Source organism: Sebastes fasciatus, chromosome 16, assembly GCF_043250625.1.
Source record: "Sebastes fasciatus isolate fSebFas1 chromosome 16, fSebFas1.pri, whole genome shotgun sequence".
NCBI lineage: Eukaryota > Metazoa > Chordata > Actinopteri > Perciformes > Sebastidae > Sebastes > Sebastes fasciatus.
In genome coordinates, this window is record NC_133810.1 from 4,800,908 (window position 1) to 4,827,727 (window position 26,820).

The window sequence follows — 26,820 nt, forward strand, 5'->3', positions numbered from 1 at the left end:
AAGCTGACCTAGAGCCGGTTGCGGCACACATAAGGAAATGTGCCCAGCGAGGGCCAGCCAGCGCCGTCTCTGACCACCAAGTTGAATCCTCTGGTGTAAAAATATATAAGGTTCATTATGAAACGGTGGCGGGTCTAGACTCTAGGTAATTAACGAGAAACACTGGATTAGTCATGGAAAAGGGGAACGGTGGGATTCTTCCTTTTGTATGAAGCAGCAAAAAAGTTGTAGCCTTGATGTGATTGAGTTCATTTGCTGACGTCCTGCAATGTGACTATTGCTCGCATCACAATGACGATGCTGAAGCGATATATCGTGCAGCTCTACTCTAGACATTAATAGTCAGTCGTGTGATTTTTTTCAGGAAATCTCCCCGTACATATTTAAATGACTAGTATGTGTTTAGGAAAGGAAAGGTGCACTGAGCGACCTGCAGTGTAATGAAGTTACACTGTAAGAGATACTGTAGAAAACCTCCTCCTATCTCTCTTTCTCTTTTAATGTCTCCGCTCTGGTTTGTTTCACTTAATTCTATCTCCCCATCTCCTGATCCATCCATCAGTGTCTCTCTCTCTCTCTCTTCCTCTCTCATCCTCTGCTCGTCTCACATCGTGTCTCTCTGCAACTCATTTTCACTCCCCATCATCCTCTCCTTCCTTTCTCTCTCTCTCTCTGTCTCCCTTGATGAGTGAGTGAATGAGTGAGTGTGGGCGAGCGGGCATAGCTGCTGATGCACTCCTGGTCATTAATAAAAGTTTTATACACAGTCAGGAAATGCATTTGAGCCCCGGTGGCTGGAGCTCCTCTCAGACACACAGGAAATGGGCGCTTGGCCGACAGCCAATCCTGCTATTTCAGGGGTTTGTCCGGAGCCAATCAAGCTGGGCCTGGTCAGTTAATGGATCAGTGGCTCTACTCTCCTCTACACCCAAATATCAGCAGCAATTAGGAGGTGTGTGGGGGAAGCTGCAACCTGGAAAGTAGTGAAATGAGGATGTAATCGTCCAACAACTTGGCCATTTACATGGGAGGGTTTGTTCCTCACGGTATATGTGTAGCTCAAAATCTGTAGCTAACATCTGCTGCAACATCTGCCGTCACATCAATTCATCAAACCTGTCGTCAGCGCAGCTTTAAGACCAACCTCAGGGCAAATGAAGCGAGGTGAAATTTCATGTCTGAGCATCCAATGTGTGTGCAGCGTTGCTCACGTGAGAGACGTACTGTAATGTGTTGTGTAAGTTGACACCCATGTGCTTCTTCTTCTTGGGTGGGACGCCTCCTCCCCATCCAGCAGCCGTTTGTTACTGCAGCACAATGACACACACACACACACACTAACACACACACACACACACACACACAGGAAGAGAGCGTCCAGAGTGGAGCGCCGGCAGAAATGAATGACTTTGTCAGCTGTATGCTGTTAACCAGGCCATTTGACATTGATCCCTGCCTGACCCAGAACATCTCCCCATTGCTCTCCCTTCTCCATTTAGTGGCTTAATTGGCATGAAAGTTGCATTTTATGGGGAAGTGATATTTCAGGAATTTCGTTCCACAAAAAGATGAATGTGCAAACTCTGTGTCTGTGTTTATGTTGTTGTTGTTTAGCGTTTTATCCCAAAAGGAAACTACTTGATGAATGAAATTATCCAGAGAAGGTAGCAGCCCTTCTATTACTGAAACACGTTTTAATTGAAACAAACAATACAGACATAGATAGTAATCTAATCTTAGCACAATATATAACAATATAGGTAAAGTGATTTAAAAGTCAATCAAAAGTGCACCAATGTGAAGCCAGTTATACATATCATTTCACTGAATTAAGAAGGTGTCATGTCACTAGGATAAGAGTTTTGAAGCCTCGAGTAAAGTTGTAACGAAAACACAGACAACTCCCAGACCGGACAAATCCGTGATAGCGACCTGTCAATCACAAGGTAGCCCCGCCCTAAAGCATCCCCTGCTTTATGGTCTATTTGACTCTAAATGGGACCATAATTTACTAAATGAACATCATGCTGTATTGAAGAAGACTTGAAACTAGTGATTGAGACCATAAACTCATGTTTACAATGTTTACTGAGGTAATAAATCAAGTGAGAAGTCGGCTCATTTTCTCATAGACTTCTATACAATCAGACTTCTCGGAGTCGCCCCCTGCTGGCTGTTAGAAAGAATGCAAGTTTAAGGCACTTCAGCATTGGCTTCACTTCTCAGAGGTTGCCCTCTGTGTGATTGACCTGATGATGGTGCTAGATGAAGGGATCACCAAAAAATGTATAGTGAAGGGGACATGAATGTCTTTATGAAATTTCTTGGCAACCTAACAGTTGTTGAGATATCTCACTATAAAGCGAGGTCTGTCTGTCTGTGTGTCCTTCTCATATCTTGAGAATCGTCCATCTGATCTACTTCAAACTTGGCGAGTGTATTGCTGGGGACCCAGAGACATGTAGTGTTGAAGCTGGTGCAATTTGGACATTTGGACATAAACTTTTGAATAAACAAGCGTCAGGGATGCTGGATATATTAGCATTACAACCCAACTCTTCATCACTTCCCAAGAGTCAACGAGAAATGTGCGGTTCTCGACAACGCTGCAAGCAGCACTACCAGGGGCCCAGCAATTGGCCCGCTCCGACCGGCCACTGCACTAGATTGAAGTCAACTAGTAATGAATGCTGGTTTATAACTGGATGTTTTTGTGTATAATTTCTATAAAAGAACACACGTTAGACTTTGCAAAGAAAAACAACAACAATAAAACACTGATTTCTTGTAGATAATCACATTTTCTTTGTCTTTATTCCCCCTCAGAGTGTCTCTATCAGCAGCTTGTTTCATCTCAGATATTTTCCTCAACAGGAAACAGAGCTCCCCCCCCACCCCCATTAGGGACCAGTGTCCGGTTACTTTAATGTGTGTGTGTGTGTGTGTGTGTGTGCATTTGTATGCCTACGCTGGTGTGTCTTGCTTTAGTCCGGATGGTTGCAAGTTGCTGAGTAAGGGCACAGACCAAAAGAGACAAAAGCACACACACACACACACACACACGCACATGCATGAGCTTCACTCACACACACACACACGCAGACAAAGGAAGAGCTTCATATTACAGTCATGCAGCATATTGTCAGTGATGTCACTTGTCCTTATGGAACCAATGAATGAATGAAAATCTCCTCCCTCCTTCTTTCCTCTTTTGGAGTGACCATAATGAAGTACAGTATTGCCAAAACGTGTTGAACCTGATAGAAAATCTAAGTTTAATCATTCAGAAAAGAGTCAACAAATAGTTTGCACATTACAACACGATATAAACTGATTCGTCAACAGAGATACGAGTCAATGGTACCAATACATCTCCTGAAGAAACTGGTGCTGTGTTTGAAATCACTCCCTTGTTCACTCATTCATTGTTGCCTACCAACACGTTCTCATCCCAACTCGTCACATACCGCCGCTTTGTTACGCACCCTTGGCGTCACTTTAGGATTAGGCAACGAAACCACTTAGTTAGGTTTAGGAAAGAACTACATTGTTGGGCTTTAAATTACTAAATTTGTAAAGTGAAAATGACACTGAACGTTGTGAACACGGGACACGAACAAACAGCTGATTGTAACGTGAAAGTAGGACTATAGGCGATAAGGAGAAAATCAAATATCACAATATTTTTGACCAAATACCTCGATATCGATCGCAACGATAATGTATTGTTAACTATTGGTGCTTTCACAAAATATTATACAGTGGTCTCCTGGCTGAAAGCATCGTGTTTGTTGGGATTGCTGCAGAGAATTTCTTTTTTTTCTTTCTTACAAAATGACTCAAACAGATTAATCGATTATCAAAATAGCTGGTGATTAATGTAATAGTTGACAACTAATCGATTAATCGTTGCAGCTCTACTGAACCATCCCCACCACAAACTAAAATCAGAGATGAATCAACACTTCTCTGATGGTTCCAAATGACACAAATATTCAAATTATAATAAGGGTTGACAAAGTTAACGCCTTAACGCAATTTGCAATAACGATTTTTCAGAGGTTGTAGCGGGCTCAGCTTTAAAGCTAGAGTGAAGATACTGGTAACCATGTCAGACTAGCTCCAAACTTGTGCTAAAGTTTGGCGAGGAAAAACTGGCATGGCTATTTTCAAAGGGGTCTCTCGACCTCTGACCTCCAGATATGTGAATGTAAATGGGTTCTAGGGTACCCACGAGTCTCCCCTTTACAGACATGCCCACTTTATGATAATAATTACATGCAGTTTTGGGCAAGTCATAGTCAAGTCAGCACACTGACACACTGACAGCTGTTGTTGCCTGTTGGGCTGCAGTTTGCCATGTTATGATTTGAGCATATTGTTTTATGCTAAATGCAGTACCTGTGAGGGTTTCTGGACAATATGTGTTGTTTTGTGTTGTTAATTGATTTCCAATAATAAATATATACATACATTTGTATAAAGCAGCATATTTGCCCACTCCCATGTTGATAAATACTTGACAAATCTCCCTTTAAGGTGCATTTTGAACAGATAAAAAATGTGATTAACTATTTTAATCGATAGACAGTCCTACCTTTAATGCAATGTCAATATTTGTTTCAGTAACACACGCTTCTGCCTCGTCATGTTCATAAAGCTGAACTGAATTGAATTGAATTCAGTGATGGGAGAGGAAGGGGGGAGGGAGGAAGAGAGGGGAGGGGTGACTGGAGAGTGTGTGTGTGTGTGAGAGAGAGAGAGAGAGAGAGAGAGAGAGCGAGAGAGAGAGAGAGAAAGTGCATCCAGCTCTCAGTCATTCATCTCTCGGGGAGAGGAGAGGAAACTACAGCAGGACGGGAAAAGAAACAGTTTCTCTACAGGAAAAAAAGGAAGATTTGTTGTTTCAAGCTCTGACTTTAGAAGCTTCTCACTCACAACCACCAGCTGCACTTTTCCTTTTCATCATCATCAGTACTTCACATCGCATGGAGATACTTCCACTTCGTCTCCTCCTCCTGCAACTCTCTGAAAAACTGCACATTTAAGAATCAAACAGGGTTTCTGACAAGGACCCCGGCATCACAGAGGCAACTTCCTCACAACTTGGCCAGAGAGAGCTGAGCCCCTTCGATGCAGCGTGAAGCGTAAAGGGACTGGTTGGTTTGTCCGGGGAGGTGTAGGAGGAGATCAGAGCGCTCCTGCAAGAGCTCCGGGAAGAGGAGGAGGAGGAGGGTGCGTCACGCTGACAGAGAGAGAGCATCCTCCCTACAAACACACACAGTAATCTTAGAAAACTAGACGTATTTTAGCAAACATTACCTCCTGCAGCAGCATCAAGTCAGATTAAGACACTACAGAAAGGACATTAAGGTTGAGATAAATTACTCACTGGGTTCCATAGACTACTACAAGTCACAAGTCATTTGTCAGAGGCACACGGACACCCAGGACGCCCCAGCACGCCGCTGCAGAATGGATCTCCCACCAATCAGAGGTAATCATAAATTCATCCTGTCGCCATCCGATCTGCTGATGAACTATTGATGATTTGTGTGACCTTGGGAGGAAAAAGTTCCCAAAGAAATAAGGAATTATTCAGGTTTGAGTAGCTTTGCAAACAACCGTTGTGTCTTGACTTCAGCTTTTTTTACTTAATATTATGAGTAGAGCTTTTAAGGGGATATGATAGTGGTAATAAAGGTTCTGAAGGGCACTTTAAAAGAAATATAACAGGCATTTTTGGGGCGAACCAGATGCAAATGGTCAAGATCATTTTGGAATCCACACATTTTTGCAACTACACAAAGTTATGCCCTATTTTTATGTGCTTATGCTAAATCTTTGCATTTGCCCTCATGCATATTTTGCCAGATTTTAGGGGCTTTAAGTTAAGGATAAAGTTTTGGTTTCTTTCTTTACTGTAAATATATTAGCAAAGCATCTTGTCAGAGTCCAAAATCACAAGATCTGGTATGACGTGAAACAGAAAAGTGTGCAGAAGAAGAGGGTAATCTGGTGTATTTAGACTCTGTAGACAGACACGGGAGGAGAAGGAAGGTAACTCCTCATTCTGTTTCTCTTCGCTGTTGATTGGTGTTCGATTATGCATCTTGTGACTTGTACAAATGCATTAATCTTACTCAGATGTATTTCTTTCCATCTCTTGTCTTGGCTGGCTGTTGGGTGGGGAGACAGTAAAGGAAGGATGTCTTTGTAATCATGTAAACTCTAATCTGCTTTGCCCCTGGTGGACAGATTGGTCCAAGCTTTAGTTTTATTATTAGTGAAGGTGAATTAGTTTATTAGTCTGGACAGTTCACATTCAATTTGTGTTTTTACTGACTTTTGGAGAAAGTTAGGCAAACTTTTGAATCACTGAGAGGTGTGAGAGAGAGAGAGAGCGCATTTCTGAACCATCCATCGTCATATTAACCGATTGTTTGACTGCATGTTAACATTCGTCTCGCTGTGTTGTAGCAGTTGATGTGTGAGTGTGTGTGTGTGTGTGTGTGTGTGTGAGATGGGGACATGTGGGGTTGGGATTGATTGTCCTCAAGGTCGGATGCAGAATGTCAATACCCATCTCCGCTAGGGTGGGACTGGAGGGGCGGGTGGAGGAGCGAATGATGGGACGGCCTGATGGAGGGGAGGGAGGGGAGGGAGGGGGGAGAGAAAGTGAATGGGATGAGAGGAGTGGTGTTGTTAGGCGGAGGCATTGACCAGGGATGGATGGATGGATAAGAGGAAGGGAGGGGACAGTATGTGTGTGGAGCGCAGGAATATGGCGGATAGATGAATGGATGATGAAACGGATGGATGGTTAGATGGACGGCGAGGGGAGGGGGAGATGGAGGGATGTTTTATGCCACAGCGGAGGAGCTAATGCATTGACTAATGCACTATAGAACCACAAACTTGTGGAAGGAGAAAAGATTAACAGTAAAACACTTTGTAAAAAAAGAAATAAAGAACGTCATCCTCAAAGTAATAATGGTGGAGAAATACAGTTTCTCTACTTTGCTTCGATTAAAAACAACAATGTTTATTCATAAAAGCTGTCTTGTCGGCCGTTGCTGCTGCACAGAAAGTGCTGGACTTTTCATTTTCAAACATTTGGAGTAAATCAAAATTGAGCTGGAAAGTTTTTTGCAGAATGAGACACTCAGAGTTTAAATCAGGAAAGAAAGAAGACGTCAAAGTGCAGCAATTAGCGACAGGAAGCAACCATCAAGGCAGAGTTTGTACGAGTGTCCTAAGGTGGAGTTCCTCCAGAAACCACAATTGTGTTGCAGTGAAAAACAACCCAAATATACTCTTTGAGTACAAATTAAATTCCCCACTGGAAGCTTAGTCTCAGTCTCATTGCTCTAATTGATTAGTCCATTGATGTTTGGCAACTACTAAGACACAATTGTTCAAGTCATTTATCAAGTAAAAAAAGGCCAAGAAGTGGGATTTTCATGCAAAGTTGCGAATTTGTGTCAAACGTACGATCGACGTCACGATTGTGTGACGGAGGACAGTTCCTAAAAGTTTAGTGGAAGCTACACATTTTCAATAAGTTTGGAGAAATGCTACATGAGTGCAAATACTAATTAGTTTGAAGTTTGATGAACTGAATGGAATTCCTACTATTAACTTCATTTACCAAAGTTGACTACTTGAGTTCCTTTAAGGCGGTTTGAGTTGAACCAACACATCAGGCTTTACTGTAAACAGCTGTGAGTCTTTACCGTTTCATTGAATATTTTATTTTTCACACTGACTCAGAATGAACACTTACATTTCACACTTGCGTCATCATCTACGTGACATTTGTTTATGTTGTCGCTTCAGCGTAAAAGAGCTCTACCATACAAGTCGAGCTTTGCATTATGCCTACTGTTTATAATTTGGGGACAAGAACAAACCTCTTGCCTACCCTCCTGCTTTCTTACCGTGGTCGTGCAGCTCAGAGGAAGAGATCAGCGCAGATCGCTGACTGCTACTGCGTTAAATAGCGGTCCACTTCCAGTTGGTTTTCACTCCTGATGCGAACCGTACACAAGTACACATGAACCGTACTCGAGACACCTTTTCAAGCGGATCTGGGAACAGATCGACAAACCGTGCCCGGGTACGGTACACAGTGGTTCACACTAATCAAACAAACTGGGTCAGGTGTACTCAGATCCGGGCCAGGGACTTTGATCTCCTTAACCCTTTTAAAAAAAGGACCTCCCGTGGACGGTGGGAGGTCGTTGTTTGCATGATCGTGTTTACATTTGGTTTTTTTTACAATTATTTTTGGGCTTTTTGCATTTCTTTAACAGAGAGATAGCAGCATATGCAACAAGGGCCACAGGTCAGATTCGAACCCCGGCCGCTGCAGCTGAAAGCTTAGGCTTCTGTATTTCATGTATGCCTGCGATGACGTCATTACGGTACGTTACATGTGCTAAAAGATACGGTCAAATGAGTGGCGGTGCCAGAGCATTGCCCCGTAATAGCCGTGAGTGGATTGTTATGAGACAATCTGGAGTGGTTTAATTTGTGTGAATGTGTCGTCAAATGATCTGTTACTTCCTCCCCAACTCTCTCTCACACTTTCCTTTCCCTCTCTTGTTTAGACTTTTGTTCTCTACATCTGTCTCTTCCTTTTTATCGTTATTAGCATCACCATCCCTCACTCATTCACTGCCTCTCTCTCTCCCTCCCCTCCTGTTCTCTCTCCTCCCCCCTGCCTGGACTTGCTGGTCTGCAGTGTCTATTTCAGTCTTTCCGTTGGGGTCAGATTCGGCACATCCGGTATCTCATCCAGTTTATTGTCATTCAATCCTGCTGTGCTCCCGGAGGGCACCGGGAGGAAGGCCCCTGGGTCTTAGTGCCTGACGGGCCTCACACACAGTCACACGGACCCACAATTTGCAACTACAGTCTACGACTCCTGAAACACTTTTGATGGCATTAGACAGCAAACAAACATGTTTCAGGGCTGTACCGAATATAGCTGGAAGCTTCGAAGCTTCATTCATAAAGCTGCCTACACATACTCACCGCGAGGTATAGGGCACAGAGCCACGCAGAGGCAGCAGGTCAAATATGTCACCAAAAAATGCGCAAGGAACGGCGTTCACTGTTTAAACAACAACAATTGCAGCTGTTATCGGTTGCGCTTTGAAACCTCAACCGCAACCGATGTCAAAGTTTAAATAATTTGAACTTTGAGTGCAGCGCTCGGTAGCAGTTTTGAGAGTGCCACGTCAAGGGTAGCCTTTCCGCTTACTTCCGCTTCAGGCTTACAGTTACTGTTACGGGGAAGTTTACTAGAAAATATCATGGGTTCGGGCGGGCGGGTGACAAAGCAGCGTTTCGAGTAAGTTATTAATAACTTATATAAATATTGCGTGCAATAGTCCACCTTCCACCATCTCTTCCCCCCTTTCTCAGACACACACAGCGAGCGCTGCTCAGTCCTCAGTCCTATGTCAGCCTGTTCGCATGAAAAGGCGTATAAATGCCACGATAATACGCGAGGTGTTTAGCGTGCAGTAAGTACGCCTTTCTTGATTTCCGCGTGTCATTTGTACGGCATGTTTCCTGTACTGACAGCGATGTAAATGCATAAGCGTATAAATGCTATAAGAGTTAGTGACGTAATATAAAAAGCGAGAAAGACCACTTATGGTGGGCGGATAGGGAGGTGGATCGGTCCAACACACACAGGACTCTTAACCCGGAGGCCGGTGTTCGGTTATGACGGTTGTTTACCGGTGTTTCGTTTTGTAAGTTACGTTAGTGATGTTTGTTTGTTTTTTATTAACGTGTTTTCTGTAGTTGTGTTACATTGTTTCCGTATCTACTTTACTTAGTTTACGTACTTATTTTAAGCCCAACCATGAAATTTTCCCTGACCCTATCTAAGTGTTTCTCTTGCCTGAACCTAACTGCGTGACGTAGAAACGACACGCGAAAAAGGCTAAGACTTAAAAGTGCGACTGTAGTCCGAGAGAAAATATATTTATATACACAGATAGATAACAAACAACTGAAGTGAATATTTATATGCTCAATAGTGAGGAGGGTGGGTACAAATCAGGCTCAGCATTTGCATTTAATAAAACCTGTTATCTTAACAGAGTTGTTCTATATGGGAGACAGACCTGAGGGCCCGTTTCAAACCTGTAGACAAGTTCATTGGATAACTTATTATGTGCAAACATCCACCCATTTCTTTAGAGTTTCTTTATGTAGCTGTTTTAAGCAACGAAACAATATATGTGAATTTGAAATCAAATAGATATTCTTTGCCAGGATGTGGGGAAACTGCATCTAAACATCATGTAAGGAGATAAAACTTACAGAATATGCACCACAATAGTTAAAATAATAAATATGCTATGAGTTTTTAGTGTCTTGTCAAGTATCTGTTGGTGGGAGTGGGGTTGCACTCGGGGAACGTAGACTCATGACCTCAGTATTTCTAAAATCCTTCCTGTCTGGAGTTGTTGGGCAGCTGGCTTTTCTTACTTCTCTGAATGCACACAGATTAAATTAATATATTGATGTACTCTGATCTTCATCTACGGCTTTAAACTACTTGTTTGGTCATTCACAAACTGTGATACTCACTGCTGAGCTGCACTTCTCAAGTATTATTGATCATAAATAACTTATAAAGGAGCCATGCTCTCCTCAAAGAATATGTTTTATATTTTGGAGACGGAGAAAGGACACAAAAAGAGCAGAAAAGAGAAGAGAGTGAAGGACGGCACAGCAGAGAAGGGATGAAAGAGGAGAGTGAAGGTGAGGTGAGGGGGTGAGAGGAAGGGAGGAGAGAGGAGACGACAACAGGAAAGGAGAGGAGAGGAGAGGAGAGGAAGAGAGGGCAACCCCTCCTCATTCCAAGGCGAAGGGTCACTGCAGTCAGTTTTTAAATAGCCTGAAACCATGATGTCACCGCTGAGGGATGCAGCGATGCTCCGTCTCCGTCCATTAAACTCATCGACCATCGGCAGGTCGAGTCCAGACTCAGCGGAAGTTAGGGAGACGAGGGATCAGCAGGGTTTACATTTGAGTCAGTGAGTTTTTAACCGAAAACAGATTTTTACTTTAATAATTGAGCAGCTTCTTGGGGCAGCTACCGAATAGTAAACTTCTGTTTTGCGATTTTCTACTACTGATGCTTTAAACTATCAGTGTCTGCTGGCTCTCAGCCAGTTTCTGCTTTCTTTGACACAGGTACATGTAGAAGAACAACTGGGTATATTGAGTTTGAGCAATGATATCTAAAGAGAGAAAGAAAACAGGGTTAGATTTCAGACTTTTTAAGACTTTTTATGAATGATATTCAACGCCTGTTTCAAGACAATAACCAATATTATGTTCCTGCAATAGAAGAGGCTGCAGTTTCAGGACCGCGTTTCTAGGACCCTAGTTTAATTCCATCCAAATACAACTTTCTGATCTCATAGAAATGACCGTGACCTCTTAACACCACGTGGTGGCGGCACGTAATGCGTTAAATTACGTGCCGCCACCACGGCTGTCTCCTGACAGCCAGCAATCAGAGATTTTAGTAAATGAAAGACTTTTTAATAGCTACTTTACTCAGGCCTCTTTTTCGGGGATGTGAACAACAGTTCGACTGCAGACAGAAGCCTCAGTTCAAACCAGGCAGTGTAAATGGTGATTGGGTATACAGTGTGTGTGTGTCCCAGCAGGGCAGAGGCTCAGTCATTACTGATACTCCCCCAGCACAAAGGTCCATCCTCAGGTTACCACTGACGGACCCCTGAAACACCAGCTCTCTCTCTCTCTCTGTGACTCCCTCACTTTGCTTCACTGACGTTCATTTTTACCTTTTACACAATGCAATGTTTGGGAAGTTCATCACAGAAAAAAAGATCCTTTAAAATGTTCTGACGCTGTTGACCAAGAGAGGATGGGTGCCTCTCCCGTCTTCTCTCCTCTGAGCCAGATGGATTGTCTACTAAATAAGTCACTCATTGTGCTGTCGGCCACGTTGGTTTAGTTTTAACCATAAACCTGCTTCCCCTGAAGTTTCCCCTGAGCCATGGACCCAGGAACGCAACTGAACAACAGCAACATATGCAATGCAACAGACATAGGCCTACTACTGAGTAGTTACAGAACACTTTTTAGTCAAGGTGCCAGGATGACGTGATTGAGGGGGCTGTTAAAATTGATTTAACCATGCAATAGCCCCAAAAAGGCTAAATAACAACAACATAAGGCTACCGTCTCAAAATCAAATAATAGATTTACTAATCAGAGCACTCACATAAGAACGTAGCACTATCAGAGCCGTTTGTGACACTAGAAACAGACGTTTTCAGCTCTAGAAACGACCGTTTGCGGCGCATATAAACAGCTGTTTGGGGCGCTAGAAACAGCCGTCTGCAGTGCAAGAAACAGTCGTTTGTGGTGCTAGAAACAGCTGTTTGCAGCGCTTTTAACTCTTTCTCTCTCTCCAACCACAAAAAGCTAGCAGGCTAAAAAGAAATCAAACTAAGAAACCGTGTTCTTTTTACCGATCTCCTCCGCTCTGTTTCAGTGATACAGAGAGCGCCGCACCTTCACACATCCCCTCTACATACTATAAACAGCGCTGTCCATGGTTCTGAAACAACGCTGTTGATAAACAATGCACACGATAGGTAAAAGTCAGTCACTGGGAGTGTGTGACAGTGACTAATATTGTTTGGCTCATTTAAAGTATTCAATTCATAAAAATATTTAATCCGGTATCACATAGACCCGCCTGTCCACCAGAAGACAGTGTCATGTTTTGCATCACGGAGGAGCAACAAAACTACTCACTTAGTTAAGTTAAGTTAAGGGTAAATGTCAAGGTTAAGCTTAAAATAAGTATGTAAACTAAGTTAAGTCAGTGTGGAAAACACGTGACAAACATCACTAACTTGGAAAACAAATCAAAGGTCTCAAACACAGGTCTCACACTTGAAAGTCCTGTGTTTGTTGGACCCATCCACCTCCTCACCGGCCCATCACATGAGGTCTTTCTCACTTTATATTCTATATAACATGCTCTGAAGTTAGACTTCCATCACTACACAACACGTGACAAACGTCACTACAAAACACACAAATGGCTGATGACATACATGCAACATTTACCCAAAGTTTGGAGCAGGCTATTTGAAACAAAGAAAATGTTGATCAGGAAAATGTGGTGATCATGAAGCAGTGGAACAAAATATAAAAGTTTCCAGAGTTTTATCTCTTCCACTAATCGAGGCAGAAATTAAATAGAAACTTGGTGTAACTGAGTTGTAACTGAGCAGTTAAATAGCCTGAAACCAGAGTTAAAAAAAAAAAAAAAAGACCCACATTGGGTGATCAGATAATCCCTGATCTATATCAGATCATTACTAATTTTAGACTGCATTATATTCAGGCAGAGTTCTTGGTCAGCTACTCAGACAACACTGATGCATTTGAGAAGGAAAGTGGCTTTATTATTGTTATTATTATTTATTTCATTCAAATAAGGCACTGAAAAAAAGAGCAGTTTTGGTATTGGTACTGAGACTCATATCAAAACATCTTAATAGCCAGGCCCAACACAGTTAAGTTGTGAACATGCACAGGTATTTTAAATGGTTTTAAACAGACAAAAGAGTTACTAAAATAACTGAATAAGTAATCGCTGTAGTTTGCATCCCGCCGTCACCCCTCTACTGAAAGATGTGAATCCAGAATCACACATTAATGGGACAAGGTAGATTTTGTTGTAAACAAACAGAAGTTACATCCAGAGTAAATCCAGCATCATTTACATCCATGTACTTGTATTCGTCTTCTTTCCCGACTTTGTTGGTGCATTGCAGCACATCCTGGCGTGTTACCGCCACCTGTTGATCAGTGGAATAGTGTGACACCATCGGTAGGACTGTGTATTGCATTACCTGCATGCACATGTGCGTCCTCGTGTGCACTCACAACACAACCCACTCACAGAACTACAGGTCTAAACCTCCACAGGGAAACTTTAACACACAAGTGACATAAAACACACACAGACTGGACTCAGATTCACCGGTAATGTGAGAGGGAAAGGTGCTGCCTGTCTCCACCATCCTCAAACACACACACACACTCTCATCCCAGCTGTTGTTGCCAGAGGACTGATAACAGACACTCCCCAGCAGAGCCAGACACCCAAAACAACTGTAGCACTCGGCGGAGCCAATCACAGCAGTCGACTCAGGTCATGTGCTGATGCTGATTCCAGGGCCATTGAGATTGATGTTATTTTAAAGGAGAGATTTGTTTCTCCCAGTGGGCTATACCTCCGTGTCTGAAAAGTGAAGCCAATGCAGAAGTGCCTTAAACTTGCATTCTTTCTAACAGCCAGCAGGGGGCGACTCCTCTGGTTGTATAGAAGTCTATGAGAAAATGAGGCTACTTCTCTCTTGATTTATTACCTCAGTAAACATTGTAAACATGAGTATATGGTCTCAATCTCTAGTTTCAAGTCTTCTTCAATACAGCATGATGTTCATTTAGTAAATTATGGTCCCATTTAGAGTCAGATAGACCATAAAGCAGGGGATGCTTTAGGGGGTGGGGCTACTTTGTGATTGACAGGTCGCTACCACGGCGTTGTCCGGTCTGGGAGTTGTCCGTGTTTTCGTCTTACAACTTTAACCCTTTCACAGTGTGCTTTCAGTTCATGAACGTTTCTTATAACATTTTGGTCGCCTAAAAATGTCTTCGTCAGCATTCGGTTATACTAATCGATTAATCGTTGCAGCTCTAGAACCAGAAGTCTCAAAATAACTATTTCTGATAATCAACTTTCTACACCAGTTTGTTTCGCTTGAGTTAAGACTTGAAGTTGAACTTGAAGGGATGCTCAGTCTCGAACTTTTTGACATGACTTGCAGTATTTGTGCCGCGTCGGGGGGGCTGACAGTGGTTGGCTCAACCAGTAAATATGAGGTCATGGAAATGGACGGCAGGCCTCCTCTTTTTAACAATTAGATGGGCTGATAGGCGGGCAGAGTATGAGCGTGATGAGATTAGTCACCAGGACTTCTCCTCTCTCCTCAGACTAATTTGAAAATGCATCCTCATCTAACCAACCTGAGCCTTCTTATCTGCTCCTTTATAGCTGGACCTCTGGAAGGACTGATAGATGCACAGAGAAAGCTCCTTTATGATCAGACTTTGTTCTCCTTGGAGAGCCTGGAGAACCTCTTCCTGGAGGACAGGAAGAGGTTTTTATTTTTGTTTTTACAGTCCGGTTGGCTAATCACCTCTCCTCCCTTTTCCCAGTGATGGATCGCCATTCTTGGGTTTCTTCCACGTGCCCCATCCCTTCTGTTAGCTCCTCTCTTATTGCTCTCTCACTGAGGCCACGCTCTGTATTTAACTGTTTCGCTGTACAGAACAGGTCAACAATACAATGTGATTATTAGAGCTGTTAAGTAAGGGATAATGTACAGCGAGCCTGTCATTGCTGTGAAAGAAACCCCTTCAGGGCGATGCTGCTGGTCTCTCATCGCCCTGAAGGAGATTCATTCACAACAATGACCCGCAGCTGTACATTATCCCGTCTATTACACGGCTACTTACTGAAGAAATCAATATTTTGACACAAAAACAGTCCCCCAGAGTCCGACATCTGAACTGCCCCCATAGCAACGGTCTGTTATACATAGCAACGGTCTGTTATAAAGAAATAACAGACCGCAGAACGCCGCGATTGACCAATCAGAATCGAGTATTCAACAAAGCCGTGTAATAATCGATTAAAATATCTAATCGCATTTAATTGCAAATTAATCCCGTATTTTTTATCTGTTCAAAATGTACCTTAAAAGGGAGATTTGTCAAGTATTTAATACTCTTATTAACATGGGAGTGGGCTAAACTAGTTAGCATGAAGAGTCATCCGATCGGGTTGCCTTGACAGAGGGTGGCGGTAATACATCAGATTGAAAAACAAGGAAGAAGAAGACATTTAACTGTTGCTCTTTTGTTCTTCCGGCAGGTCAGTGTAGAGCACCGTTAATCTAGACAGGAAATCTTTGCTACATTAACAGTGTATTATGAATGTATCTGTGTTCACGTGGACGCTGCCTAAGATGGTTAGTTGCTGCTCGCTGCTCTCTCTTACCTCCCTCCTCCATCTAATCTCATGATCTGAGCTGCTTTTAATGCATTTCCATTTGGCCTCATTACTCTCTGGGAGGACCGGCACCATGTGAGGAGCAAGCCAGCTATCTCTCCCCCCTCGGCCACTTGGCAAGACTGCACTTTCTTTGTGTATGTATAGCTCCGCATGTATGTGGGTGTATGTGCAGCATTTGTGCATGTTTGTCAGGGAGGGTTTCTACTGTATTTATCATACACACAAATACAAAGAAACACAAGAAGCTATCATTTCTCTTTTTTCATTCAGGGCTCATCTGATGAGCAGGGAATCAAATCAGCTGCATATTCAACTTGGACCTTTTATTTAATTTGCGTTTTTGCTCATGCATTTACTGCACTCGTAAGCACATTTAGATTTACCTTTTAAGCATTTAGTTGCAGTCTTACCCAGCATTATAATGAGTACACAATGCACCACTATACTATCTCATGCATGTATATTCCTCCACCTATTATTTCAGGTTATTCAAACCACGATCTTTTCCTAAACCTAATCGAGTAGTTTTTGTCACGAAACTTCCGCACTTAAGTCACGCCACTTCCAGTTTGGCGTAACTTAACCACGATCTTTTCCTAAACCTAACGAAGTAGTTTTGTTGCCTAATCCTAACCAAGTTGTTTCCTGTGCACCGAAGTTTATTTTAAAAAGACTGGAGCAGAATCTGACGCTGGACATTCGTATTAAAGTTGTTCTAAGTCTGAGTCATTAGCCTTAGCAGTGTAACTATGCAGACACTTTGGGTTTTAAGCTCCAAAGCTTTGAGATATCTGACTGAGATTTCAGCTGGAGTTTTATTACATATGCAACATCTCATCTGTCCAGAAACAATATCCGGGTTACTCCAGATAATCCACACACTTTCCAATGAAATCAGTTCACAAGGAAATAGTGCAACAGTTGATTTTGACTTTTTTTGTAAAGGCAGTTATTGGTAGCCATTAAAGAAACCACGTCTTAAAGCATCTCCGTTCTGCCTTCAGCATTTAGCCACGGCTGCTGCTTGGTTAGGACCACAGACCGAAAACCCAGTGCACTTTATATTTATATTTATCAACTGGTTTTCTAAAATTAGCCACCTTTTTCAATGAGATGTTGCTGAATGGGACTGATCCATAAGGTGAAATAAAGGCTTTAACCTTTCAACAGGAAACATTATAAACATTAGAGTTAAAGCTGTGACTGTACAGTTCCTCTATGGTCTGTCTTACTGCCAGGCTCTGTGTGCCTGCAGGTGGGTTTCCTCCGTGGCAGCAGCAGCAGCTGTGTTCAACAGATGCTAAATTACAGTGTGGACCTCATGGTCGTATCTCTCCGGCTCTGGCAGGCTAATAATAGCGTTAGCCGGAGCAGTGGAGAACCTCAGTGGTCACGATGACATGGCTGATGGTTGTGTGGACGCTGTGCTGCCAAAATTCATCTTTGATCAAGTGCTGCCTCAGTATTTGGACAGTAATAGGCTACTGTTTGCTATATGTAATGTGGTGTCGCCTCTCAAAATTTACTTCACATTGACTACGTTTACATGCACACTAATATATGTGTCCCAATTGAGTGTTTTACAGCAGTTTGTGACACACGATCTCTTGCCTGTTTACGTCTAGCTCTGTGCGTTGTACACAAACCAACTAGCCGACAGTTTGCAGAGATGCATGCCCAAAAGAAAAGGAGAAACCTACTTTTAAACATCATGAAAGACTTGGATACCAACAGGTTTTTGGATATGCACAAATATCACAACGCCGACCTTTTCAGGAAGTTGGTTAAAGGAAAGAAAGATAGAGGCTGTGTGCCCTTTTTGGATTTTCCCACTAGTTTTTTAAAAGAAAAGTAAACGTTACGGTGGTGAACCTCTTTGCGTTCAGTGTTTGTGTGCTGTATAATTCACGGCGCTCATCTGTCAATCAAACACTGGGCAGAACTACCAGTTCTTCTTTGGGTTTTCTGTTAACGCAGTTTGACTTTCTGCAGGTGGTGCTTCTTGGTGTCGAGCCATCGTGGCTTTGGTTCACTGCTAAATAGGCAAATCTTGTTATAGACCATCAGTTCCTCTGCACCAGAGGATGTGTTTAGAACAGAATATAGAGTACATAGAATAAATGACAAGCTGTAATTTGATGATGGAATCACTGAAAGTTAAATCCCTTCCTGTCTCCGTGTGTTTGCAGGTTTATCTGATGTGCCGTGAGCGTTGGGAGCACCTCGCCCTGGTGCCACCCGGCCTGGCTCACCAGGATGGACCCTGCTCATTCCTTCAGGATGGAGCTGGACGGACTGGACCTCCAGCAGGTCCCAGTGCTGTCACTCGACCAGATACGTGCCATCCGGGCCAACAATGACTATGTGGAGAGGCCCGTGGCGCTGGAACCGGCGACCCAGACCGGATTTTTCTATGCCCATGATGACCGTTACCCTCGTGGAGTATACCCCATCTACCCCCAGCCTTCTTTCCACTCGGCCCTGCCCCGCAGCCAAAGTCAGCAGCAGCACGCTCACCTGTCCCACCTGAGCCGTTCCAGTACCATAAGCTCTTCCATGTCTCGGACCAGTGCCACCTCGGACCAGCGGCTACTGGAAGGTTTGACACCCTCTCACTCTGGCCTCAGTTCGGTGGTCCGTTCTCAGCCTAAAGGAGAACTCAAGCCTGATGCTTCCTTTGGTAAAGGCCTGACGGAGGACGAGGCTGAGCTCGGCCGTCATTTGTTCATCTGCGAGCGGTGCGGTCGCTGTAAGTGCCAAGAGTGCTGCGCCCCCCGTCGCCTGCCTTCCTGTTGGGCCTGCGGACAGCGCTGTCTGTGCTCCGCCGAAAGCGCCGTGGAGTACGGCACCTGCTTGTGCTGCGTTAAAGGCCTGTTCTACCACTGCTCTGCCCAGGACGACGAGGATAACTGTGCTGACCGGCCGTGCTCCTGCGGTCCAGCCCACGCCTGTGCCCGCTGGGGCACCATGGGGCTGCTGGCGCTCTGCCTGCCCTGCCTCTGCTGCTACCCCCCTGCCAGGCTGTGCCTTGCCCTGTGCCAGTGTGCCCACGACCGCAACACGCGCCCTGGCTGTAGGTGCAGCAACACCAACACCGTGTGCCGCAAGATCTCCGCCTCCAACCCCAACCCCGGTCACCCCTCGCTCCGCAGCAAGGCCCTGGAGAAGCCGTTATGACAGGCCTAGATGGGGGCCAGGAAAATCCACTTCCCCTCAGCCGTCGCCAAAGCAACGCTGTCGCCAATCAACAGTGCCACAGCTGACATTGTGACGACAATGCCACTGTGACCCACCTACCTACATACGACAAGCCAACTAACCAACCAACTAACCACCCGTGAAGTGTTGTTCACCGAACGTACCTTGAATTTACTTCATCTCCAGCTCAGGAGGGACCAAAGCTTTACTGTGCCTGTTCATGTTGGAGACTCCATGCCTAAAAACTCATCCTGAAGAAGCTGTCGTGCTTTGCTGGACCGCCCTTCAACCTTAACTAAGACATCCAGACAGAAATCACCTCTCTCCGCATTCTGTGGTGTGATCTGGACGCGTTAAAATCTATTTATTTATTATTGAACCTCCGTCCTCCCCACCCTCTGCAAAGAGAACGCACAGAGCTCTGAGACGGGCGATGGACCAAATCAGGAAGGAAAGACGCCTGTGGCGATGTGTACGGTCTATGCCAACAGAGTTTCTGTCCTCCAGAAAGGGAGACTCAGAAGAAGCATGGGAGATCGAGGACCACAATGACATTCAGAGAGCTCCACAAAAGGTTGAAGATGAATGAATGAAGAGAACAACGTCGTGCCGCGGTGCATATCTGACTGGGAGTCTTTTAACAAAGCACCGAGGCACAAAGTGAGAACAAAGACACTTGTAACACATCTGTAACAACAGTTTGACACCAAAAAAAGGGACCATGCACTGTACGAACTGAGTGAATCTCAATGCTATTAAGCTCATTTGTAAAGGAAAAGCACTGTGAGGTAGATGGACAATGTTTACCCCAGCAGCCAAGATTATTTAACCGGAGGGAGGGTGCATCCATTGTCACTAGGCAGCGTGTGTGTGTGTGTGTGTGTGTGTGCGTGCGTGTGTGTGTGTGTGTGTGTGTCCTCCTACTGTACAACAACCTGTGTATGTAGAAGCTGTGTGTGTGTTGTTTTGTCAGCAGAAGAAGCCTCCCTTGTCTTATTTTTAGCAGTGCAGCTTCAGTGGAGCTCTGAGGGTCTGGTCGGGTTTCCTCCCGAAGTCAGTCTGTCGCCAGCCTCCCTCCTCTGACCGACCTCCTTCACAGCCCCCCTCCTCCTCCGTCTTACTCTCCTCCTCCCATCCTCCAATCAGATGCTCTTTTTCTCGGGACCATCTTTGTGTCTCGCTGTCATTCAGGCAGTCAGTTAGTACCTCGATTCACACGATCCTGCCACCGTGGAAGAACAGTGAAGAGAGCAAAAGTCATGTTTGCACAGAGCTGCAGAAGCTGAATACTTTATTTTGCTTCAGTGACATTATATTAGGGAGAACTTACGACTACTCAAACTAAACATCTGATCAGTTTCCAGAGCATTTTTAAACTCTTAACTAATCCAAAGGTGGTTTCTGGATTTCCAGAGTTCCAGAGTTGATGAGAAGCCAGTAAGTCTTGGGTGTTACTTCTAAGTAGGGATGTTAACCGTCACTAGAATGAAAATAGCCGGTCCACCTTAAAGGTCAACCCACCTTAAGTGATCCTGAGCCGGAGTTGTCGATAACTTTGGGGCTGACCTCTTTCACTTTAATCAGCAGGTGGCAAGTAGGGGTGGAGAATACTGCAAAATTTGGTTTTGATCCAATACCAAGTAAAACAGGACCAGAATCGCCGATATCGATACCTTTTATAATCAAAAGCGACTTATGTACTTTCATGTTGCTTTCCACTGTTAATCACATGCATGTTAAAACACATGGCACTTTTTAAAAGGCAATTATTACATGGCTTTGACGATATTTTATTATTGTAAGTTGAATGTGCAAACATGAAAAAAGTGTTTGTTATTAAGTGGAAACATTTATTTGTTGAGAACAATGAATGTTTTAAAACTTTATTTTAGTGCAAATAACTAAACAAAAGCACAAACTACCTTCAACCATCATTCACAGCTGTGAAATAACTCCAAACATAGTGCTCTTTTGTTCAACCATCACGTGTCGGCCGGAGTAACTAGTCAAGGTGCGCACCGCGTTGTGTTGTTTGAACGCACACAACACATCCGTTTGTGCACCGGGTTGTCGTTGCAGCTGGGTGACTTGTTTGGCACTTCCTGCATGCAAGGAACTAACGGTTAACGGTTATTGATCGGTAAACGAGGGTCGGCTATCGGTCAGAAAAATAAATCTAAATTAGAATTTGGAACGACGTGATGAGGAGCTTTTAAAAAGCTGCAACACAAAAAGAATCACAACCGAACCCAACCAGCGAAAGCCAGCTGACAAGAGGCGTATTCCTCCCCCCACACACTCCCATACAGTATATCCCTCCTGCCTCGTCCGTCTCTCCTCTTACGCTCACAGGGCTAAAAGCCTCCAGTTCCTGGTCCGCAGAGAGTTGATCAAACAGGCAATTAGCTCCATGATAGCTCTTAATGGGCCGGAGAAGAATGGAGCGTGGGAGGGAGGGGACAGGATGAGTGGAGCTGTGGTGTTTGGCAGATGGACAGCTGATGGGGAGAGAGGGATGCTGGGAGATTGGATCGAGGGAACGAAGAGAGGAAAGAGAGGATGTTGATGTCGCCAGTAAGTCAGATGGAGAACATGCATGCTTGAAAAAAAAACAACTTTCGACTGAACTTATTCAGCACTTCAGGTACAAATTGTATGCAAAACGTAAATGTGCATGGCTCTTCTAGGGAGGAACAGCTGATGAAAACAACACACACACAGCATCAGGTGTGTATGCGTATGTGAATGCATGTATGTTTTTAAGCGTGTGTGTGTGTGTTCATGTTTGGATGGGCTTTTCTGTGTGTGTGTGTATGCGTGTCACCTATGCAAACACACACACACACTGACCTGATTTGTTAAATGTTACTTTGCTATATTTTTATATGTAAATATGGGCTATTAACTATTTTTATTCTGCTTTTATTTTGTTTCTATGAGATGATTGATATTATTACGGTTGTTTTCCATTATAGTGAACATTTACTTATTTACTGTCCACTTGTGATCGATTCAGGAACTTTTGGGGCGACTCTAACAGCATACATCCCCTAGTACAGCTCAGTATTATGGTCTGGTTTTGAACCTTTTTTTGGGACCAAATACATCTTTAGCATCACGTATCGACAGCTGAGCTCTGTTCTTTCTGCTGGCATGAAAGCAAACAACATTAGGATTTGTCTAACAGTTCTTCTCAGATGTGTAACATCAGTCACAGTATTTTATTTCTCCTCATTAGGAAGTAAAACATTAAGCATTACTTAGTGAAGAGTGTTTGAATGTGTGACCGTTGCCCCAAATGTTTCTGTACTCACTGGTTTCACTTTTGATGGACAGGTTGGCGATTCAACTTTTATTTCTTTTTAATGTTGCAACTTTCTCCACTTTTTTAGTGCCACATTATTATTATTATTATTATTATTAGAAGTATTGGCAACCAAAATTCATAATCTATGACACCTATTAATGCAAATCACCTACAGGAGGTCGACATCATGTCCACATTAATGCTGGTGAATTTGAAAACAATTTTTCCGACATGTTCACTTTTCATCCACACTAAAAAGGCCTTTACACAGCGGGGGGGCGTGACGAATGAAACGACACGGATGTGCAAAATACTTGCATGGAAATATTTCACATCGGAACTATTCATAACAGCAGCGATGTGAATTTAGGACAGTTTCAACACTTCTCCATTACACCAACTACTGAGACTATTGACCCAGAGCAGCGTCTGGCAGTCTGTCTGAGCTAAATTGTTGTATAGGATAAACTACTGTAAGCTTTTTCAGTTTCCTTTCAGCAAAATGCTCTGAGTGAATTTGCATCTGGTAAACAGTAACGCAGTCTATATGTCTAAGTGAGGAATAGGCTATGCCACTGCTGAATCTTGTTTCATTTTGCAACTAGATCTTATAGTTTCACAGCTTGGTCCAAGTTTCGTGAGCCAGACGCGTCGCGCTGGACGGGCTGATTTGAGTAAAGGACTGTTCCCCGCCTCTTCATTTTGAAAGAGCAACTCTAACACTCAGTGACTCACTCAGTGACAGATTTTTGCGTTCGTACGTTTTTACGTCTGGCCCTCTGCGGTCCAGCCAATAAGTTTCCAAACGAGTCGCATGTTGGTTCCGGTTTGAACGCTGGGAGCAGCAGCCCACGAGGGAAAGCATTCGTCCAATCAGGTGTCTAGTGGCAGCCCATCGAGCGTCCAATGCTGGGAAGCGAGGCGATCCTACGTGTCCAAAATTGCCCCTGTGGACACGTATCATAATAGAGTTTGCTATCTATTCAGAGTGCGGAGCCTCCATGTTGTTGTACACTCTAGTGTACATATTGATTACGTCTGTTCCGCACAACGTGATTGGTTGATGCCTTTATTCGTGGTGCAGAAGCTCAGAAAAAATCCACCTTGTTCCTAAATTGACGTGCACGACAAAAATGCTCCCCGCAGTGTAAAGGCCTTATCTAAGCGTTTTCAACAACCCAAAGCAGAACGAGTGGACACACTGGAAAAGGCCAGTCCTGTGTTGAAGTGTAGGAAAAAAAGAAGAAACGGAGCTTTTGGAAAACGCTGATGCTAGCTCGTCATGGGAGACATTTTTTGATAATTCGCTGGCACATTCTATCCTGCATGTATGCTCTGTGAATGACAAAACAACGCTTCAAAAGCAGCCACGTGGCGGCTTCGTGCTGCAGACGCTTTGCCCGATAGCAGAGCAAACAAACCCGTCTCTACTGTCTTGGTGATTGAAAACAACAATGTGAACAGGAAACTTTCTAAATGTTTTCAGATGTAACCGCATTACTGTGGTCATCGTGGCCTCCGATTGGTTCAACACACACACATACACACACACATACACACACGTCTCCTCTCCATTGGCTGGATGGCTTCAGTCACATCTTGGTGCTCGGGGGAGATGACCTGAGGAACATTTATTTGTACCCGGATTGTTTTTAAGTCTGGAGGACGTTACAGAGGAAACTGCATTCGTTTTAACCAGTTATGATTCATCTGTGTTCAGAGTAGCTTTAACATATTTACAGTGACAGTCGTAAAATCATAACCTCTGTAGTATGCAATGTTTTGTATGTACTACAGATACACACAGAGTGGTGCAAGCAGTGCATTGTGGGGTACGAGGCTAATCAACTATCATTTATTCTCATTTTGTCATGTTTAAAGGAGCAGTGTGTGGCATTTTAGGGAGGCAGAAATGGAATATAATATTAATAACTATGTTTTCATTATTGTATAATCACCTGAAAATAAGAATCGTTGTTTTTGTTACCTTAGAATGAGACGTTTATATCTACGTAGGGCCATTCGCGTTTTCGCGTCGGCCACCGTAGTTCTCCTACACGCTTAGCGGCGCTTGTGATGGGAGAAGTTTCAGTTGGTTGCAATCTGCAACCTCACCTCTAGATGCCACCAAATCCTACACACTGCACCTTTAAACAGTTTTATCGGATTTGTGTCTCTTCTTATTTTATTTTCGTATAAAGTGCGAGTAAATGCATTTCAACTTACCGAAAAAACTTTTTTTTTACATTTTAAAATGATCAAAATGGTTTAAAATGTGTAGGTGCTGATGAGGGAGCTAGTTAGCTAGATGATGGCGGTAGAAAGTTGCATGTGGCATCAATAAATTAAAGGAAAATATCATGTATCTTAACAACATTTAAGGGAAATGGAAGGACAGCTCTCTCCGTGGCAGTCACTAGCAGCATTTTTTTCCTTTCCGATACCGATTCCGATACCTGAACTTGCGGTATCGGCCGATACCAAGTACCGATCCGATACCAAGTACCGATCCGATACCAGCGTGATAAAAAATATATAGTTATTATTATTATTAAACAACTCTAGTCATTAGTGGTGTGAAGCTTCCATACCTCCCTTCTGCTGACTCTGCTGTGTGTATCTGTACGTACAAATAAGGCGTTCCAATATATAGATATTTTAATTTCCGTCAGTCCTCCCTCAGAAGCGGAGCTCATGTCAGGAACCTGTCTGATGCTGTACGTACGCAGGCTGCGACTATAACCACTCAACTTCTCCTCTCGTGTCTTAGCAAAGCATCGCTTTTGGTACAAATTGGCATCTTGTATGTTGTAAAAGAATTTAAGGAGAGTATATGGAACAAATATATATAGAAATCTATCTAAAATGAATATATTATATATGGAACAATATGCATTTCACACTTTTTGTTTCATTGCTTCATGGATATTTATTTAAACGGTTGCAACAATAGCGGTAACAATAATCACGAGGATGGTGTTGATGAGTGAAGTATTTATTTTGCAGTGGTCAGAGGAGATGAAGAGCACCGATGCTGTTGTTGTTGTTGTTGTTTGTCTTTTGATTTGGTTTGTTTGTTCCTCTTGGTGTGGTGTGGCTGCTGCTACCCTCCTGGCTAAAGATGAACCAATAAAAAGGAGTTTCCAAACAGAACTAATGTGTGCTTTCACTCATTTAATCGTTCCATCTCATCACTAAAGTGAAGTCAAAGCCAACTTCTATGTATAATACATGTAGGTTCAGTCATTATTAGGAAGTTCCAACCAGTTTAGTTCATTTTATTTTCGTTCTGCTGACTCAATATGTTTATTTAAATAATAGAGAAAGTGGAGGTTGTGCCCTCAGTGCATTCTGTGATGCACAAACCTCTGTCCTAGTGTTTTAACAACTCACTCCCAACTAGTCAAATACCGTCGCTTGGTCAGTGCCCCTCTGCGTCTCATACCGATGCACGGAGGCACCTCACCACATACAACAACTACGTGGGTGGAAATGCGGCTGTACCGAGTACCATTTTTTGAGCTCCGGAGCTTCGGTAGTAATCATGGCGAATATTCGGCCGTCAAAGTCATGTTTTGCGAGCCTTCTGCCCCTAAACTGCGGCGTTTTAAGGCCGATCTGTCTGCGCATTACGCACCGCCTCTCCGGCAGTGCCCGGCTGCAAGGCTGTGCTTCATGCAGCCTCCAAAGCCTTCCTTTCAGCCCTTTCATACACACTGGAGACACATACAGTATTAACACCAGGTGTAAATGTAATGAGGTTAAATCATATCTACATACAAGACACATTTAAATGCCACGTGTAAAGGGGGTCATAGAGACAGACAGCCATTCACGTTTAAAGGCAATTTAGGGTCCACAATCAACCTAACCTGCAAGTCTTTGGACTGTGGGAGGAAGCTGAAGAAAAGCCACGCTAACAGAGAACGTGCAAACTCTACATAGAAGGGCCCAAGGGTTCGAATCCAGAACCCTCCCCTCACCAATGCTTAACACAGTCTATACCAAATTAAAACATCTCCACATTGTCTCCAGTAATTAGCCTTTTTTTTTTTTTTATCTATGGATATTACTCACTCAGTTGTCTTTTTTTTTTTTGCTGACATTGTAAGAAATGATAAAAATCAACTGTGGTGAGATGTGGGTGAAG

At 43.5% G+C, this 26,820-nt stretch overlaps 1 protein-coding gene across 1 annotated transcript; it reads left to right on the forward strand.

Moving 5' to 3' along the window:
- The first annotated feature begins 3,773 nt into the window (after positions 1–3,773).
- LOC141752762 (protein sprouty homolog 3) lies at positions 3,774–25,823 on the forward strand. Its single transcript, XM_074610923.1, has 2 exons — positions 3,774–5,497; positions 18,355–25,823. Exon 2 carries the CDS (start codon positions 18,422–18,424, stop codon positions 19,340–19,342), a length of 921 nt encoding a protein of 306 aa, XP_074467024.1. The 5' UTR covers positions 3,774–5,497; positions 18,355–18,421; the 3' UTR covers positions 19,343–25,823.
- Positions 25,824–26,820: the final 997 nt, after the last annotated feature.

Excerpts from the sequence above, each read along its gene's own strand:
- LOC141752762 (XM_074610923.1), top strand. The coding sequence starts at position 18,422 with ATGGACCCTGCTCATTCCTTCAGGATGGAGCTGGACGGACTGGACCTC.